Source organism: Alternaria burnsii (assembly GCF_013036055.1).
Source record: "Alternaria burnsii strain CBS107.38 chromosome Unknown 697, whole genome shotgun sequence".
NCBI classification, from domain to species: Eukaryota; Fungi; Ascomycota; class Dothideomycetes; order Pleosporales; family Pleosporaceae; genus Alternaria; species Alternaria burnsii.
The window spans coordinates 55,985-74,016 of record NW_024066120.1 but is presented as its reverse complement, the minus strand read 5'-3'; the positions used below and the strand labels follow the sequence as shown (position 1 = coordinate 74,016).

At 50.0% G+C, this 18,032-nt stretch overlaps 9 protein-coding genes across 9 annotated transcripts; 3 read left to right on the top strand and 6 right to left on the bottom strand.

The window, feature by feature from the left end:
• Positions 1-122: 122 nt before the first annotated feature.
• Positions 123-1,205, bottom strand: GT037_008838 (glycerate-and formate-dehydrogenase; the record flags this gene model as incomplete). The annotated part of the gene is made up of 2 exons (XM_038933885.1): positions 123-626; positions 684-1,205. The coding sequence occupies 2 exons, from the start codon at positions 1,203-1,205 to the stop codon at positions 123-125; spliced, it is 1,026 nt and encodes a 341-aa protein (XP_038783230.1).
• A 432-nt stretch (positions 1,206-1,637) lies between these two features.
• GT037_008837 (uncharacterized protein) lies at positions 1,638-2,449 on the top strand (the record flags this gene model as incomplete). The annotated part of the gene is made up of 2 exons (XM_038933884.1): positions 1,638-1,909; positions 1,969-2,449. The coding sequence occupies 2 exons, from the start codon at positions 1,638-1,640 to the stop codon at positions 2,447-2,449; spliced, it is 753 nt and encodes a 250-aa protein (XP_038783229.1).
• Positions 2,450-2,627: 178 nt separating this feature from the next.
• GT037_008836 (uncharacterized protein) lies at positions 2,628-3,562 on the bottom strand (the record flags this gene model as incomplete). The annotated part of the gene is made up of 2 exons (XM_038933883.1): positions 2,628-3,271; positions 3,325-3,562. The coding sequence occupies 2 exons, from the start codon at positions 3,560-3,562 to the stop codon at positions 2,628-2,630; spliced, it is 882 nt and encodes a 293-aa protein (XP_038783228.1).
• Positions 3,563-3,963: 401 nt separating this feature from the next.
• On the top strand, positions 3,964-5,424 carry GT037_008835 (uncharacterized protein; the record flags this gene model as incomplete). Its single annotated transcript, XM_038933882.1, has 1 exon — positions 3,964-5,424. The coding sequence occupies one exon, from the start codon at positions 3,964-3,966 to the stop codon at positions 5,422-5,424; it is 1,461 nt and encodes a 486-aa protein (XP_038783227.1).
• Positions 5,425-5,489: 65 nt separating this feature from the next.
• On the bottom strand, positions 5,490-7,250 carry GT037_008834 (fungal specific transcription factor; the record flags this gene model as incomplete). Its single annotated transcript, XM_038933881.1, has 1 exon — positions 5,490-7,250. The coding sequence occupies one exon, from the start codon at positions 7,248-7,250 to the stop codon at positions 5,490-5,492; it is 1,761 nt and encodes a 586-aa protein (XP_038783226.1).
• An 895-nt stretch (positions 7,251-8,145) lies between these two features.
• Positions 8,146-9,812, bottom strand: GT037_008833 (mfs general substrate transporter; the record flags this gene model as incomplete). Its single annotated transcript, XM_038933880.1, has 3 exons — positions 8,146-9,077; positions 9,133-9,381; positions 9,437-9,812. 3 exons carry the CDS (start codon positions 9,810-9,812, stop codon positions 8,146-8,148), a joined length of 1,557 nt encoding a protein of 518 aa, XP_038783225.1.
• A 1,825-nt stretch (positions 9,813-11,637) lies between these two features.
• Positions 11,638-12,636, bottom strand: GT037_008832 (uncharacterized protein; the record flags this gene model as incomplete). Its single annotated transcript, XM_038933879.1, has 1 exon — positions 11,638-12,636. One exon carries the CDS (start codon positions 12,634-12,636, stop codon positions 11,638-11,640), a length of 999 nt encoding a protein of 332 aa, XP_038783224.1.
• A 1,679-nt stretch (positions 12,637-14,315) lies between these two features.
• Positions 14,316-15,497, bottom strand: GT037_008831 (uncharacterized protein; the record flags this gene model as incomplete). The annotated part of the gene is made up of 2 exons (XM_038933878.1): positions 14,316-15,252; positions 15,427-15,497. The coding sequence occupies 2 exons, from the start codon at positions 15,495-15,497 to the stop codon at positions 14,316-14,318; spliced, it is 1,008 nt and encodes a 335-aa protein (XP_038783223.1).
• A 1,320-nt stretch (positions 15,498-16,817) lies between these two features.
• GT037_008830 (uncharacterized protein) lies at positions 16,818-17,876 on the top strand (the record flags this gene model as incomplete). The annotated part of the gene is made up of 1 exon (XM_038933877.1): positions 16,818-17,876. One exon carries the CDS (start codon positions 16,818-16,820, stop codon positions 17,874-17,876), a length of 1,059 nt encoding a protein of 352 aa, XP_038783222.1.
• Positions 17,877-18,032: the final 156 nt, after the last annotated feature.

The following is an 18,032-nucleotide window of genomic DNA, read 5'->3' as shown; positions in this document are numbered from 1 at the left end:
TGCGAGAGGTCACGTAGAAGACAATAATATAATCATCTATCACTCAAACAGACTAATATCACACGGAATGGATTCTCGTACATCGCAAATAACAAGTGAAATGTAAGGTAAAACGAGTTTCTCTAAAGGCCGACAAACGGCACGTTGACGGGCGAGTTTGCTTGCCCATTCTCGAAAAAACTCCGAACGTTCTCAAAGCATTCTCGTTCCGCCTTATGAAATGCCATGTTCGTCAGTCCACCTAGATGAGGCTGCAGAACCACATTATCTTGCTCGAAAAACCATGAATCTACATGCGGTTCATTACACAGCACGTCTAGCCCAGCTCGTGCAAGCCTGCCGGATATAAGTGCTTCTTTCAGCGCGGCTTCGTTGACGATGGCGCCTCTTGCAGTATTTATGAAAAAAGTTCCGGGCTTCATAGCAGCGAATTCTAGAGTTGATATCAAATTCGTTGTCTCTGCGTTGAGTGGACAATTTATGGAGACCACGTCTGAGGACGAAAGAAGTTCGTGGAGTGAGGAGCAGTATGTGGCGTTGTAATGCAACTCGGCTTTTTCCGACAGGCGACTACGATTGAAGTATTTGATCTTCATATTGAACACTGCGGCCTTCCTTGCAAGATACTAATAATGTATGAGTCAGTAGCTCGCACTGTATACCAACAAAGGACTAGAACTCACTTTGCCAATAGAACCCATGCCTACGATGCCTAATGTTAGACCATTGGGATCAGTTGCTGGTACAAGTCCTGCGCCGCTTCTCCATTTTCCAGCTCTGACGCTCTTCTCTGCCATTGTAGTGTTCCTGAGCGTAGCAAGTATTAAGAAGATGGCCATATCAGCCGTGGCCTCCGCTACGGCATCTACACTGTTGCAGAATGTGATACCATTCCTGCTCATCCAGTCGATGTCAAACTCGTTGTATCCTGCAGAAGCCGATGTGATGATTTTACAAGACGGAACGAGGGGACCGAAAAAGTCGAAAGGTTCGTACGGCGGTGTGCCCATGCGAACTATGAAGGCTTCTATGGGCCCGTTTCGCTCGATGAGTTCTGGGATTTTTGAAATAGCTTGAGTACGATCGGTTGCGTCCAGTACTTGAAAGTCGAAGTCTTTGGTGAACTCTGCTAGATAATCTTTGCCAATATACTGAGGGGTGCCTAGACACACAACATGTGGTCTCCGTGGCGTGATGGAGCCCATCGTTTTTTTTTTGGTCTTGATTCGGTACTCGTGCAAGACAGTACGGAAGTGGGTAGGTTGAATGATTGCTGTAAGAGTGCGTGAGAAAGCCTTGAAGACGTCGAGGTAGGTGGTAATGGAAACTTGGGGCTAAGCCACTATGTGCAATTGCTCAGACCTTACACTGACAAAGCACTAGCGATAGAAAGGGTTTCGGGCGAAATGGCTTCTGGTTTGTTCCGAGGGCCCAAGAGTGGAACGCGATAAGCTGCTTATCTCGGGGCCAGCCCGATGATCGCTTCTCGGATTCCTCCGAACGGCGCATTGACTAATCGTCGGCGAACTTCAAGCCAGAACGTACGGATCTAGGTGACCCTGCAAATTAGGTCGATTACAGGAAGAGTCCTTACTTTATGTTTTTCTGTTAATTTCTTCACCATTTGCAGCCTGGCCATGTCGGGAGATTCGACGCGCTCACCACTGGGATTTCTCGCCATCCAGGTCGATATCCACCGCCCGCCGGGCGATCCTTTCAATTGTCGCACGTGGTCATTCCCGCTGATACATGAGCTTGTCGAGGACTCAGGGGAAGCAAAGATCGTGACCAAAGATCCCTACGACGATGATCTACTCGCACGTTTTGTGAGAGCCGGTATAAGTCTGGCAGAGCGGGGCGCTGTGGGTTTGATCACAAGCTGTGGCTTTCTTGCATTGGCGCAAGACCGGTACGTGTAGGACAAAGGCGTGTGATAATTGTTAGCTAAGCTAAATGAACATGTAAAAGACTTGCGAGTCAACTTCCGATTCCACTCGCTACAAGTGCGCTGCTACAAATTCCTAGCATTCTTATTTTGCTTCCTAAGCATACAGTCGTAGGCGTTTTGACGTACGATTCTGCACGACTTGGCGCCATACATCTGCAAGCCTTGGGTCTTAATGCTTCAAGAATCCGCATACGTGGAATGCCAGCGCAGGGCCATCTTCGCAAGGTGATCCAATGTGGTGCTATTTATGAGGCATCGGCCATGGAAAGGGAAATGGTTGAACAGGCAATGAGGCTAATAGAAGAAGCAGAACTGGATCGACAAACGATAGGAGCTATTGTTCTGGAATGCACGCAAATGCCACCTTACGCCGAGGCTATACAACGTAAGACTGGATTGCCGATCTACGACGTTTACACCATGGGAGAATGGTTCTACAATGGATTAGTTAGGAGAATGCCAGTTGGGTGGCGGGAGGACATTAGAACTGATAACAAATAGAGCAGGCAAATTTCTAGGGTGATCTGCATCATGCTTTGGCCGGAACGTATCCTTGTCATATCTCAGCTTCATTCTCGCTCAGACCAGTTTTCCCATCGTCTCTTTGTATTCATCGTAATCCAGGGAATTACTTCTAAAGGTGTGGTACACGATAAACATCTTCAGTAAAACTGCTCTTCTATACCAAGAACTCCCCATTGGTTTCCTTGACAATAAGCTGGTACTCCGGCTCGAACTGCATGTACATAACTTCCGGACTCCCTGTCTCTTTCTTGGTGTATTCCGCTTCCTCGTCACTAATGAATGTCTTCATTAGCTGACTTCCAGTAGGCGCGAGAGCGGCTTCAATTAATAGCTGGCAATGACATGCCCTTTCAAGCGCAATGAAAAAAGCTGCGGCCTCCGCTACAGTCCCGCCGCTAGTGAGGAGTCCATGATTCTGGAGGATGAGGTTCTTTCTCTGTTGTCCAAGTGAACCTGCAACCTTCGCACCTTCCTCCTTGGCAAGGACAACTCCACCAAAGTTTCTGTAGACAGCCAAGTCGTTATAGAACATGCAACTGTCTTGATTCAGCATATCTATAGGCTTGCCAAAGTTGGACCAAGCACGCCCATACGGAGAATGTACGTGACACGCGGCGTTAATATCAGGACGGCGTTGATGCAGGGCGGAGTGTATGATAAACCCGGCAGTATTGATGGGCTTGTCGGCACCACCAATACGGCATCCGTTCTTGTCTACATGAACCATGTCGGAAACAGTTAACAGCGCAAAGTGTACGCCGTAAGGATTGATCCAGAATGTGTCTGGATTTATGGGATCTGAATTCAATCTGTCGGTATATCATCCTGGACCGAGTCTATAGATAACGCACCTCGAACACTGATGTGACCACTTCCTCCGTCAGCAAATCCTAATTTAGCGAATATGCGGAAAGTGCCAGCCATCTGTTCCAGCTGCCATTTTCGCTCCGCTTCCCGAGTCGCAGGCCTGGGAATATGGTATCGACGTTTAGACATTCTTTCATTGGATGTTTCGTGGCTATTCGCCGTAAGCGCACCAGCAGGTATAGCCGAGAGGTTTGACGGTGAGACGATAGTGGTTGTAGACATGATCGATGCCGTATCAGAGTGAACAAAAAGGATATAGAACAGTGGAATCGCACCGCCCCTGAAGGTCCACACCTTTTGAGTGGGCAGAGCTGACGCAGCATTGTGAACTAGTGGTGTGCGCGCTAGATTTCGGGTTCCTCCGAGATTCCTCGTGAACATTCCAACAAGTCTCCCAACAAGCTTGGTAGAGAATTGTGGATCCAGTAAGTGCGCGGCAATGACCGAATGTCTGAGAGCAATAGAAGCTTGGTAAGAATCCTTGATTCGGTTCAAACCGGATATTTATGATTCCTTGAATAGCCATACATATACTATTGGAAGAAAGGCCATTTCAAGTACGATACATAAAGATCTCATAGCTTGAAACAAAATCAAAAACGTCAAAGAAGGTTTCTGTAATGATGGCACCGATTGCCGTTGACGACTTCTCAAACCGGCGGGTTGACTTCGTTCAGGCCGATGAGCTGCGAACCGCATTCTCGCTGGCCATGTCTGCAATGTACAAGAACGAAGTACCACTTTATGGCGACCTCATGAATATCGTGCGAACGATCAACCACGAAACACTGGTGCAATCGCCGAGACCCGAGATCGAAGCTTTGAGGAATGGCGACGTTGCGTCGGAGCGGCTAGAAATCGAACGACATGGCGCGATCCGATTAGGAACTCCATATGAACTCCAAACGGTCTGCCGGATGTTTAAAGTCTTGGGTATGCATCCAGTCGACTATTACGATTTGTCGCAAGCTGGTTTACCAATGCACGCAACCTGCTTCCGGCCAACGACAGCCACTGCATTAAAGCAAAATCCGTTTAGAATTTTTACAACATTGCTAAGACCCGAGCTTTTGGAGAATCAAACGGCCAAAAACATGGCTTTGGAGCTTTTGGCCAAGCGAAACATCTTTAGCGAGAGACTATTGGCAATGTTGGATGTTGCAGAAGCACAAGGGGGACGACTGGAACGAGAAAATGGGCAGATATTTGTTCAAGAGGCGATGAAGACCTTCGGGTGGCAACCGATAGCTGCAGCGACGACTGGTGTTTATCAATATCTGAATGATCATCATTCGATCCTGGCCGATATTGCCTGCTTCAAAACTGCACACATCAATCATCTGACCCCGAGGACATTGGATATCGCCTCTGCACAGGCGCGCATGAAGAATCAGGGGATGGCAGTCAAGGAAAAGATTGAGGGTCCACCGCCACGAAATTGCCCTATTCTCCTACGTCAAACCAGCTTTCTGGCTCTCGAAGAGCAGGTGAAGTTTCCCACAGCGCAAAATGTGTTAGTGAACGGCTCGCACAAAGCTCGTTTTGGAGAGATTGAAGAGCGGGGCGCAGCGGTGACACCAGCGGGCAGGCGCTTGTACGACCAGTTGTTGAGCACAGCCATCGCAAGAATGTCCAAAAGCTCGTGCTCTGAGCCAGAGCAGCAGGACGCTACTATCGCACAGGCTTTTGCGCAATACCCTGATAGCTGGGACGAGTTACGACGTGCGGGTCTAGTATATTTCGAATATCGTTGCTCGGTGGGAACAGAAAACATCGTACCGCAGCAGGGCGCGACTCGTGAGACACTTCTGAGCCTGGGCGTCTTGGAAGCGATTCCGATCACATATGAGGACTTCCTTCCCCTGTCTGCAGCGGGTATATTCAGGTCCAATCTTGGAGCCTCACGCCAAAACGGCGCAGAAACTTGCTCTTCCTTTTCAGACAAGGCTGGATACGAGCGCGCTATGCGCAGGTCAATCATTGACTCAGATAGCTTGTACGACAAGGTGCAAGAGACGAGTTTGAGGGCATGCGCGCTAGAATTGGGCTTACCCCAGAATACTTTCATTGATCAACAGCCATAGCTGTGCAACCTCAATTGAATGTTGACCATTGATTTTTTTCTGACCCGGTTTGAGACCGCTGGCGACTAGGTGGTGAAATCTGCTAGATCATCAAAGGTTATATCCGGTGCCTGGTAATCTCGTATGTCCTGGAGGAGTTCTTGAATAAACCATTCCGATCCATCTGACACAGGAATGCAGTCAAAGTCCATGAAGCAATCCTGAGTTGACCCAGACTGATTCGTCCTAGTTGTTTCGGAAGCGCGTATCCCTCGGTTGTCGGCGAAAACTCCAGATGAATGCGTTTGGTCGCTACAAATCATGTTGATTGTCTTCTGTGAAAGTGCTTCGAATGTATCACGATATGTCGTAGCCTGGGGCCAACGCTCAGCCATGATGACCAATACCATGTTGCAAGCCATACAGGTATTGACGACGTCGGATTGGCGTGCAGCTTCTCTGACAGTCTTGCACCTCCATAGACAATACATATATGTGAGTCCGGCCATAAAGAAAATGTGAATAGAGCCCCATGTAAATTGTATCGTGGAGGATTGATACAATCGCCTGTAGAGTAAGCATATCTCTCGAGCCCGAAGAGCGCATTGTTGGAAAGCCACTCCTACACCCTCTTCATCTTCTGGCGGTGGCGAAGTTGTGATGCAATGACGATACAGAAGCAGTATCGAGTGAGCATAAGCCAGCTGAAACCATGTCTTCGAAGCGAATACTGATAGAGGTTGAGACTCGGCGTTTTCTATATGATCAGGTATTGCTGCTTGCCACTCGTCCAACTCTTGCCTGAGATGAGTGATCGAGACCTTTCGAGTCGTAGAATGCGACACCAACGGTCTGGCGGCAGTAGGGTAGAGATGATCTACGAACTTGGACCACAATTGCCGCAACTTGATTACATGGATGGCTCCAGAAACGTAGGTTGGCGGTTCGCGTGGATCAGATCTGGGATCTTTAGTGTAGCCTTCCTTGGTGATGTATTCATCTTCAAGATCGCATGGCAACTCCACATCGATGGCATCGTCAGGAATGCCGACCGGGCGACCAAGAATCAATGCAGCCACCCGGTCAATGTCGTATGCAACCCAAAAGCATCGTCTTGAAATCTCAGCTGATAGACAATTTGTCAGCCTCCGAAATCTGACGACGCTGCGATGATACCCGAGTTCAATGCAATGCCTGATCGCTAATCCAGAAATCTTCCAAAGGCTAGCGCCTACAGGCGACTTGATAGAGTATATAGCGCACGCAAGAATGCTCTGTATAGACTCAATACCATCCATATCAAGAAGAGCGGCTTGATGATCAAGCGCCCTGGAGTAATATGCTTCGGCAGAATCGCGATGTGCTGCACCCAGCGCTAGAGATCCAATGGCGTACACCATGAGCACAAAGAACAACGGCAAATCGTCTATGTCGTCAAGATTGCCGGTAGCATTGGCGCTGGCGCAGATTTCTTCCCAAGCTTTGAACGTAGGTTTGTGAAGGAATGGATACTGGGGGTGAATGTTCTTGAAGTATGCCTGGGAAAGCGTTGCTGCTAGACGTGGTGATGGGAATAAGACGGATAACGTGCGATGGACCTCAGGATGCCGAGCTTCAGGAGTTGCTGCTTCATTCTGAGAGTATGCGCCGCGCTTGGGCAATCCCATGGTAGCACTCACGATTCGGGAAAACGACACAGCACATGATGGGCCGAAGTAATGGGGCTCCTGCCCGGCAGCACTAAGGCATAGGAGGGCAACTTCTGTTGATAAACCATCAAGGTTTTTATCTTGACCACTAGAAAGAGGTGATTCGCGGTCTTCATTCGGCTGCGGCGCCTGCGACATGCTGTGCGGCTGGCCGAGGTTGCGATCGCCATCCAAATGATCAACGGCTACCTCCGGCTGCGTTTGTTGCAGTAGAGACTCTAGATATGCGACCCGTGCTTCAAGGGATCGAAGATAATCTCTTGGACGGTGCAAACCAGTCGCTGGGTCTTCGACCAGACAGTCTTCGCAATGTCAATACTATGTGGTAGCACTGCGAAGTAGGCGCAACAGGTGCTGGCTCACCTCTACCACTGCGCGCACAATTTTGGCACTGGGGAATTTGGCCGTCGCACTGCAGATTGTTAGTAGAGCACGCTTAGGAAATAGTGGGGGAGAGAAACTTGACCTTTAACTTCTTGCCCTTGCAGTACGTGCATGCTAGCATTGTTCGCTCACCAAGGCGAGGCCGCTTCGCTGTCCGCGCGCTTTGAAGGTTCTCGCTCATCGCGTTCTTATAACGCCTCGCGCGATGAATGATGTGTTTTGCAAGAGAAGAGAAGAGAATGTGCGCGATATGAGCGATCGTATGATGATAATGAGGGAGCATGTAGATAGGCTGCAAGGTCGCTATCAGCTCGGCAAATCTATTCCGGTTATTCGTAAGCGCACGTCCGGCGCAATGCCTACAGTGCTCGTGCCCCACAGTATTCCTCCATCAGATGAACAGGGTCGCCAGTTGAACACCTTTTACTAGGAAAACTAGACACTTTGATAGGCTGTGATTTCTATCATACTTAACTCTCTAGCCTATGAATATTGGAAACAATCCCAAAAATATGAAGTATTCGCTTTCCAGATGTAATTGCCCTTTAGTCTTTCTAATTCGCATGTTTCTCTACTACACCACCTATGTTGTTTCAGCGGGTATTTACTTAAGAGAAGTGCAGGTCGTAATTCGCTGCCAAATTGAACTTTAATTTTTCTGCTGCATCCTCTCCAGGAATTCCGCAGCCTCCGCAGCATACTTACAGCGCTGACGAATAGCAGGACCGTACTTGTAGAATAGATAAGGAAAGGGTAAGCAAGCTAGCGACAAGAATGCCGGAACCGAAGACGCCCAATGTATGCCCAGGTTACTGTACATATCGCTGGTGAACAGCGGGAATGCGGCGCCGAACAACGACCGCAGTACTGAGTTGGCAGCAAGCGCAGACGCCGCGTAAATGAGGTATGCATCGATCAGGTAGTTCATGATCGAAAGGAAGACAAGAACCATACTGAAGCCGAAAGGCACGCTCGCTATGATGCTGACAATCCAGTGAATATTCGGTCCATTGGTCCAGGCGAACCAGAAAAGGCCGATGGGCATGACAATCGAGCCTAGAATCGCGGGTGGAAGTCGAGCTTCTGGCGGAGCGATACCACCAGGTGAAGCGTCAGCGACCTTGTTGTAGCGCTTGTTGTCCCATATCGAGTATGAAGTCGCTAGAATCATGCCAACAGCTACACCCAAGAATGCGAGACCACCAATGCCTTGAGACCAACCGCGACCTTGTTGATAGACGATGGGAAATGCGCCGAAGAGCATATACAGCGTTCCGTAGACGACGGCCATGTATAGGGATAGGAGGAGAACGATGGGTTCGCGGAACAGCAGGAGCCATGGACGAATGAGAGCGGTTTTGAAAGCCGTGCCGATAGATTTGGTGCCTTGCTCGACGTCGGATTTGCTCTTGTACACTTGTCCGGTTCGCTTTGAAAGAGCTGCGGCACGCTTACGAAGCAGGACTGGTGCATAGGTTTCGGGTATGAGAAGGGTGTAGAGGATCCAGAGAACACCGGTGAATATGGCCATGACGCCTTCGATCCAGCGCCAGCCAATGGTCTGGCCGACAAAACCACCAACTGTTGCGTGTTAGTCCTGTACTAAAATCTCGTCTAGGACCTTCGAAGCACTTACCGATTGGACCAATGACAGGCCCCAGCATTGGAGCAGCAGCGAAGAGACTCGTGGCTAAACCTCTCTGAGATGCAGGAAACATGTCTGCAATGACACCACCAGCATTAGTCAACGGCGAAGAGCCAAAAGAACCAGCCAAGAATCTCAAGATAATCAGAGTCTCGATGTTCTGGGAGCCGGCGGCACCAGCGTTGAAGGCAGTGAGAAACATGTAGGTACCAAAGAACAGGTACTGACGTCCGTACAGCTCTGGGCAGTGTTAGCAACCTGCGAGTGCAACTTGTGAACAGCGCGAGACACTTACCACTTAGCGGCGCCCATGCTAGCGGTCCTATAGCGAAGCCTAGGACGAATAGCGAGATACCCAGCGTACCGACGATCTGTGAAATTTGAAACTCTCTGAGGACCTCAGCGATACCGCCAGAGTATGCAGAAGACACAAAGGCTACCGCCAGCGTTGCGATTGCGACAAGTATAGTGATGCTCCATTTCATTGTAGTCGAGTAGTTCATCGGATTTACTGGGTCATTGTCGATCCAGGTGACTAGGAAGGGGTCGTCCTCGGTGCCTGACCCCCTGTAAGGATGGTTGATGATATCGTCGTTGAGGGCTCCCTGGTCAAAAACCCGTTGGAGATGAGGAATAGGGCCAGAGCGGCCGGCCTCATGGTCCTTCTCCATCGGACGTCGATCGAAGATTTGTGTGTTGAATGAGTCTATTATCGGCGTTGTTTGATAGGGGTCCTAGATGGCGCTCTGTGCGGCTGTAAGGTTAAAGTGAAGACTGTTGATCTGCAGACTGCCCAATAAGGCAGGCAAAAGAGAGTATATCATCTACTCTCACATTCTCCGTTTTTGTCCGCGTTATCGCGTATCTGTCATCTTATTTTAGGTATCAGGAATTGGTTGCGACAACTTATATCCGACCATCCGCTTTCTTATAACCACACCAACGTAGGGCTGATAGCGTACGTGCTTAAAGCTGTAAATGATAAACGGCGTAATGCTCGGATAATCTTGTGATCTTCGATAGCCGACCGTAGATAAAAAGTTCTCTGATATACCTTTTCGCATGCGCCGTGTACAGTCGTGGAAGTGTCGAATTGTTGTTGTTGCCCCCGGACGGTCGATGTATCTCCGTAAAGGGCTCCACATGGCGTTCCCGACTTGCTTAGAGCCGCATCTACTGAGCGGACCATCCGTTTTTGCCCCACTCTGCAGGATGACGGAGTTTGCGCCTCGATTACGAAAACTTCTATGCTCCGATACCCAATGGTGGATCGGCTCTGGACTGCTCGATATCGAAGACACAAAGATAGCGCGACGCCACAAACCGTGATTCCGGGAGATCAATGACCCCTCGAAACGGATGCGTCTACCCAGGAAGAAGGTTGGCTACCATATACACACGCAATAGTATTTGGTGCATCCGCGACATTGCTCATGCAGTCTCCGATATGTCGAACCCACGCAAGGTCACCGAATTCGATACAGACCAGAAAGCTCATGCTCCCCATACTATGGCACTATTCACCAAGGGAAGATACTGTCTTGCTCGCCGTGTCCGCTTTACCACCCACGCATTTCACTATCCACGACTCAAAATCCACGAAGGCTAAGACTGTCATGACAGCTGTAGCGGAAGCTTCGATTGAAGCCGGGTTCGATCGCTAAGCAAGCTGGCGTTATGCGAAGAAATCGCGACCTCGGCAGCGTGAGATTGTGGGAGTAGCTCTAACATACTTGCGATAATGATTGTTGGGTGATTTGACGACCAACAACCTCGTAGTGGAAAGCCCATCTCCATCAAGCAAAAGGCGTAATGGTTCTCGATGACTGTCTTTGAACTCGAGGTATCTGTAAAGCTCACTTGTCGCGCGAGGATAGCATCTCGACGCGACGACTGAGTAGAAAGGTTGTCTTGGCTCTCGTTGTTGCGATTGTTCACTCTGAGCAGCGAGTTTCAGATTCTTGTCAATACTTGTCGAAAGCGCGCAGTTGTGAACGTAGAAGATACGTGAGTGGTTGAGGGAAAATCAGTTGGCATAACGACAGCAGCGCGTGAGCTGGGGCCGGCCCCGCGAGGACGCGCTACCCCGGCTTCGGCTACTTAGGGGACAGACCCCCCCCCCAAGTCTAACCCTTCACCCTCCCAGGCTGCCACCATCACCTCTCTCCACCAGCCACGACTGAGGAGCTCATAGCTCAATGTCTTACGCATTCCAACAAATATTCTTTCAAGGCCCCCCATGAGAGAATTGATCCGACACATGGCCAAGTTTTGCCACGCCTTTGCACTAGGTCATGATCCTTGGCCCACAACGGCATTCAAGTCGACATTGCGTTGCGTCTGCACACATTAGTGATGGCTACGGAATATTGAAGTTGATCAAAGGTTCTTTATACTAATTGACGCTAAGCTACATTCTTGGGACATACACAGCATACAAAACGAGTCGCAACCACGATAAAGTTCCGCAATCAATGCTGGACGTGGATTGCCATTCTACTGGGCATTGGGATCAACTGGACTGGGGTTGATCATCTTGCCATACTCCTGCAGGGACTTGTTGACAATCGTTTGGAAAACTTTCTCGAGCTTAGGCTTGCTGGCTAGGTACTTGTTGACGTTGAGGTCGCAGTCCACGACGACGTATCGCATGTTGAATGTGTTCTCCGAGTGGTCAGCCTTTTTGGTAGCCCACCGCCAGGTACTGGCGTCGATGTGCATGTATACGATCCGTGCGCGTGGTTGGAACACCCAGATCGGGTTGCTATCGTCCCCAGAAACATTAAGACGCACAACCTGGTTGATGCGGATGGTCTGGTCAACAGTGTTGCTGGTGCGGCCCGTCTCAACGCTGACTGTGCCAAGCGACTTGACAAAATTTGTCAGAATACCGTCGAGCTGGAGAAGGGCCGGTTTGGTCAGGCTGAAGCCCTTGAAGAGCTCACCCAAGAACTCTAGATGGACGTCCGTCTTGGTCATCTTCTTGGAGAAGGTCGTCTGCGTGCCGGAAGAGAAGTTGAAAAACCCCGCGAGTGGGCCGACCATGACATTGTACGCCGAGTTGGCCATGTCAGCAAAGGCTTGCGCCGCCTCGTCTGCCACTGTGATGTTGTAAGGTTCGGGGTGGCCACGCTTAGTCCGGGCGTTGGCATTCCAGATTGCCGTGTAGAGCGACACAATTGAAGACATTTCGACAAGATGGTTGTAGTTCTGGCCAGCACTAGTCTCATCATAAGGCGGCATGATGCCCACATTTTGAGGCATCGGTACTCTGCCATTGGCGACTTCGGTTGACGGACCATTAGCAGCATCAGTGAGCGCAGCGACAACGTCTGCTATTGTAGGATCGGCAGCAGCTGTGACTGGGCCATTCCCAATCAGCTGCTCGAGAGCACTGTTCTTCTGGGTAATGTCTGAGGCAACTGCCAGGAGCTCGCCGATTGGCTGATACTGCTCGTGGAGCTCCTGGGCATTTGTAGTGTCGATAGAGCCCATGATGAGATGGATGTGGGATGGAGATTATGTATGAGATTGTGTGGGTACTCTTGAGGGGGATCGAATGATGAAGTATGGCTTAGAGCTTCTGGTGAGACCATGAAACGAAGGGGCGCTCCGTTATTTATTCCAAGCTTTGCTATGGGAATTGTCAGACGAGTAACCATTCTCTGCTGAGCGACCCCTCTCACTGCCCATTCAGAACAAGTGTTCAGGATCATTTGAAACCACGATTGGAAGTAGGTGCAGCTTTCAGCCAGCAAAAGTTATCAGCCAGCCTCCCGTCCACCGATCTGGAACCTGTCAGCTCCGTCAAGCCCCATGGACATCATTCGGTGCAATTGGGACACTACCTCCCGATCAAGTTGATTCTGGATCGCAGAAGTCTCCCCTCCGCATACAGTATATCCTAAATGGGAAAGCCGGCTCAGCAGAGGCGTCTTTGACCGTGCGGAGGATGACTGCAAGCCACATAATCTCCCATGACTGTATGGTTCGCTTGTTCACTCAGTAGCTGAACAGATGTGTCCTTGTAGGCACGGCATACAGTATGTCTCAGTTGTACCCAAGGATCGATGAACCCTGCGTTAGCGGTCTGCAGGCCCTTCTTAGCTTTCAAACCTTGGCAGCATACTTCATACTTCGGAACGAACGACTATAGAGGCCATCAGTGCATGTCGAGGCGGGAACAGGCTACTCGTCACACTTGTTCGGACCAGCTCCTCATCGCCTTCTCCGTAAAGATGCAGCAAACTATTGTTCACACTAGTGCGATGCCTGTTTGGGAACACACTAGCACATCCAGCTAGCCACTTGTTAGTTCCAGCTCGCGTAACCATGAGACAAAGGCTCGCAAAATGACATGCCTTCGGTTGAACGAGCGATATGTTCTACGACAGTGGAGCCTACACTCATTCCTGAGCAAGTTGGGGACAGCTGAGGTGCTCTAGATTTAAGCGGATGGTGGCTGCACGTCTCAGCTACAATCTAGCTCTATGAGAATCTCCTAGCTGTTTGAGGAATAGACAATTTACATTACACAAGCAGCAAGCTCATTGGAGACAGTGGTACCTAGGGCGATTTGTCGGAAGTTAGGTATCGTCATCACAACTTGGAAAGATGACCATCCTGCGCTAGCCACAACATCTGCGCTGGAGGCTGCCCAATCTTGTGATGGATACATAGGTGATGATAGTGCATGGAACTGAACTAAATGTGGCAACGCCAGGACGTTTTGAGCATTAATAGCCCGAGCCATGCCCAGACCAGATCTCGCAAAGCTACACATCCAGCTTCGAGTCACTCAGGTGTGAAGGGTGTGAACTCAATCCTTCGTCACTTGTCACCCTCGATCGAAACCGACTTCTCTCACCACCTACACTGCGCAAATGAACACTTTTGAAGGATCTAGGCAGCCAAACATTCGCGATCTCAATGCTCGTGTGATCCATAGTGAGAGAGCCAGTCATATTAATTCACTCGACACTACAGGCATGTGAATGGCTACAGCCTTTTCAAGATATCATTCATGGGTACTTTGCGTTGGAAGACACCGTCGCGTATAAAGCTCGCACCATGAGATATCGTCAGAAGAGACTGATCCATGAATTCAAAGGCTATGTTCAGGCAGTCATTCATTACTGTTTACTATCAGACACGTTCAAACATCCATAAACTTATCATTCCTCTTGAGCCGTAAAGATGTTACAAGTTTCGTGTCCGTATCCGAGAAGACCGCCATTCTCGACAATCTTCATTAGCTCGGCGTCCTTGTCCACCATCAACTTCAAAGCTTGCTCGAACTTGGGCTTTGCCGCAAGATAGTTGTTTTGATTGAGACGCAGCTCAAGTGTGGTGGTTGTCATCTTGAAGGGGACCTTTTCGTTCCGTCGACGAAGGTCCACCTTGGATGGCTTATCAAGCGCGTGCGCCCAGTCCTGTACGCGTACACTGATGCTAACAAGACGCGTCATTGGATCGCAAATGATCACTGTGCCATCGCCTGTCACGTCAGTCGTGTTGACGTAGTGGATCAAGACCGCGAATTTGAGCTGCTGGTCGCTTCCATCAGATGACCCGGTCTTGTCGGCTTTGAATGAACGAAGGGTGGAAGTAAATCTTGTCAAGACATCATCGAGGTCCTTCATGTGATCCTTCCCTATGGCGCGCAGTCCACCGAAGATGCGTGGCAGGACAAAGTCATGCAGCTCCGAACGCTTGAGCAACTGCTCCTCAGTCTGTGTGGAGCCACTGTTGTGTTGCTGGTACATGCTAGCTAGGGGACCGCTAGTAATAGCTTTCACAACGGCGTCCGCCTCTTCGTTGATCATGGTGACAAAGTGAGACGGATCACGGACAGAGTCTGAGGACCCACCCTGATCTCTCGCTTTGCGAGCTGTGATGATGTTCATGGCAGAGAACATACGCGCGAGAGACGAAACACCAATGAGACTGTCGAAATTCTGACGGACGCTGTCGTCCTGCTTGACCGATGGTCTGAAGCCAAAGAAAAAGGCCACTGGGGGTCGGCCCGCTTTTGCGACCTCACCGCAGCTCGTGACAGCGTCTTTGAGTTGAAGAGCAAGGTCGTCCATGGCATCGAGCTCTTTCAGGGGACTGTGTTCCGTGTCTTGTTAGTATTTGACGAGTAGTATAGAATTTCACCCCGATGTGGGGACCATATACTTGCCCTTTTCCAGCAGAAATTGGAGCTCCCTTTTGATCATCAGATGTGTTCCTGTGGTAAATATATTAGTGTATGTACTGCATAAAAGCATGTCGTTAACCTACGCTTCCCGTGATATCTGGCTGGTAGAGTCTTCAGGCGCTGGCCCATCGCGTGTGGTCTGTTCATTTGTCATTGTTGTTGTCGATTTTCAGGCGAAGGTCAATAGAGTGAAGGAAGGCAAGCATGCGATGATGCTTAGCAGAGGAGTCGAGTGGCAGAGGATTCGTTATCTAAGAGATCATAGGGTATGTAGTGCTGTTTGCCCACGCCACATCTTTGTTGACACGATCAAGCACCTGGTCAGTTTCACACCCCTGGAGGAGGTGGGTTTTGAGGCACATCGCGTCTCCAGCAAATCATCCCAATCATTCAGACTGCTCTAGGCATCTTTACTTTCCAATCGTGTTTCTAGGCCAACGTGTGGCTGGCTCAACGCCTTGTCAGAGCGAGCACTACGCAAGGGGGCAACCGAGCCATAGCAAATAGCTGCCGTCGCGAGCCCAAACGTCTTTGCTCCGCCTGAAGACCGGGATGAGGATTGATGCAAGAGACAAAGCTTGCCAGCTGTCCCGATCCACCGCCTGTGACATCGTTATCGAAGCGTGAGTCTATCACTGGGCGACTAAGGAATAGCTCTACAAAAGTGACACTTCTGGTCATTTGGACAAGTTCGTGGCTGGCTGCAATACCACCTGGCGTCCCTAGAAGAAGCAGTTGGGCAAAGCTGAAGCGTATGGCTTGTACTCAGGTATGCCTCATCACAGTCCGTGTGTCTCAGCGCCGGCGACTTCCAGTAGAATTCGCCGGAATCGAAGATATGCAAGCACCCCGCACGTTCAACCTTTTCGTTTCGCCGCATACGGGAGCGCTACCCGGGCGCTAAATCGGCCGAGGGAAAGCGTCGACCAATATGACATCGCGCGACGCCGTTCCATGCAGGAGTCCATAGTCTAAGCACTTTCACAATGTGGCTTGATCCAAATTTTAGTAGACTGTGCAAGGGCATTTCGAAGTTGCTGCTGCGTGAAATGTCGGAGTGGGACACATCATGGAAGGTAAAAGAGGAGGAGCATTCAGCTCACTCACTTGCCGGATGCCCTCAGTCTGTAGACGGCAACCGGTTGAGTAATCCGGCTGTGGCTAGCTGAGAGCTCGTGTCGTATCCTTAGTTAGTGGCGCTATTCGTAGGGTCGATAGATTTCAGACATCTTAGACGCCCGAGGAAGAGTACGACACACAGTGCTTGCCGCTTCGGTCGCAATTAAACTCCGTCAACGTCCTCCAAGTATCCTAATAGAATCAGTATATAACTCGTAGTAGACTTGACAAACACTCGATTGCTTTTCACTCTCGCAAGTCAAATACGATCAAGAAAACTTCCCTTTTTCTCAAAGCTATCGCAACCGCGAATCCTCGACCAATACTTTGTCCCCATCATCCCCCGAAAGCAACAATGGCTGAGCCACTTACCGTCGATTCTGTAGGCGCCATTCAGGCGATGATCCAGGAGCTACACATCCGAGCCGAAGGTGGAAATTCTGTCGACGAAGAGACACTTGCCCTTCGGATGCTTGCTGCCACCAGCGCTGAGCCTGATTATGATCTCTCGCAGGTCAGGCGTCTTGATGACGGGCAGGCCCCTGGCCCAGTCACTGCCAGTGCCGACGGAGATGACAAGTTCAATCAGCTCGCAGAGCTCATGATGGGCAACACCAAGACCCCAGACCAGCAAGTTGCGGAGGGCAAGATCCCCACGACCAGCCCCGTTGTCGTCATGGACCCTTACTCCAAGCAAAATGCTCAATCCAACTTTGCCACCCTCAAAGACGCTCATTCCATTATCCAGCTGTATTCGAATTTGATGCAAGTCCAGCAGAAGCCTACCGGATTCAACATCACATCCGAAGCAGCATCTGGGTTCGCCTTCCAAGCGAGGCAAGCCTACAATGCCATGATGGGTCCTCTTGCGGGCTACTACAACTTCTCCGCTGGCTCTGTGCAGAAATACAGCAACCAGCTCGAGCGCAACCAGATCCATGACGATTTTCTTGGCAAGGTCTTTGACGGATTTGGGTTCGACAAGGCCACTTTAGCTGCTCTGGACACCAAGCTGACAACTTTCGTCTCTGCTATCAAGGGCATCAATCCTGGCGCCGCACAGCCGTCCACTTGGGACTTTTCCCAGATGCTTGGCCTGTGTCCCAAGCTCAACATTACAGCCGACGATTCCGACCCCGAATGGGTATTCAACCCTACCACGTTCCTCTTGTATATGCAGGTCGACGCTAAGACATTCCGCGAGAGCATTAGCAAGAACAACTCGGTCGACAAGGTCAATTTCAATTTTCAGTTGACTGTGACCAAGTGCGAACTCAACGTCCGCCGTTTCGAAGCTGACCGGGTCAAGTTTGACAAGATGTTCAACTTGGTCACCAGCCACAACCTCAGCGCCTATAGCGACATGTTGAACCAGACAATTCAGCAGAAGAACGATCTCGCCAACCCGAAGTAGTAGAGATGTTTTTAAGGACGCAGCGTGCTTTACATATATGTAGGCGGTCAGTCGCTAGAACAGAATCGACCTTCTTTGTTTGGTACGACTGCACTTGAAGTTTCAGTTGTCAGTGAGACTTTACCAATGTGTGCTAACATTCTGGTAGTCGCCAGA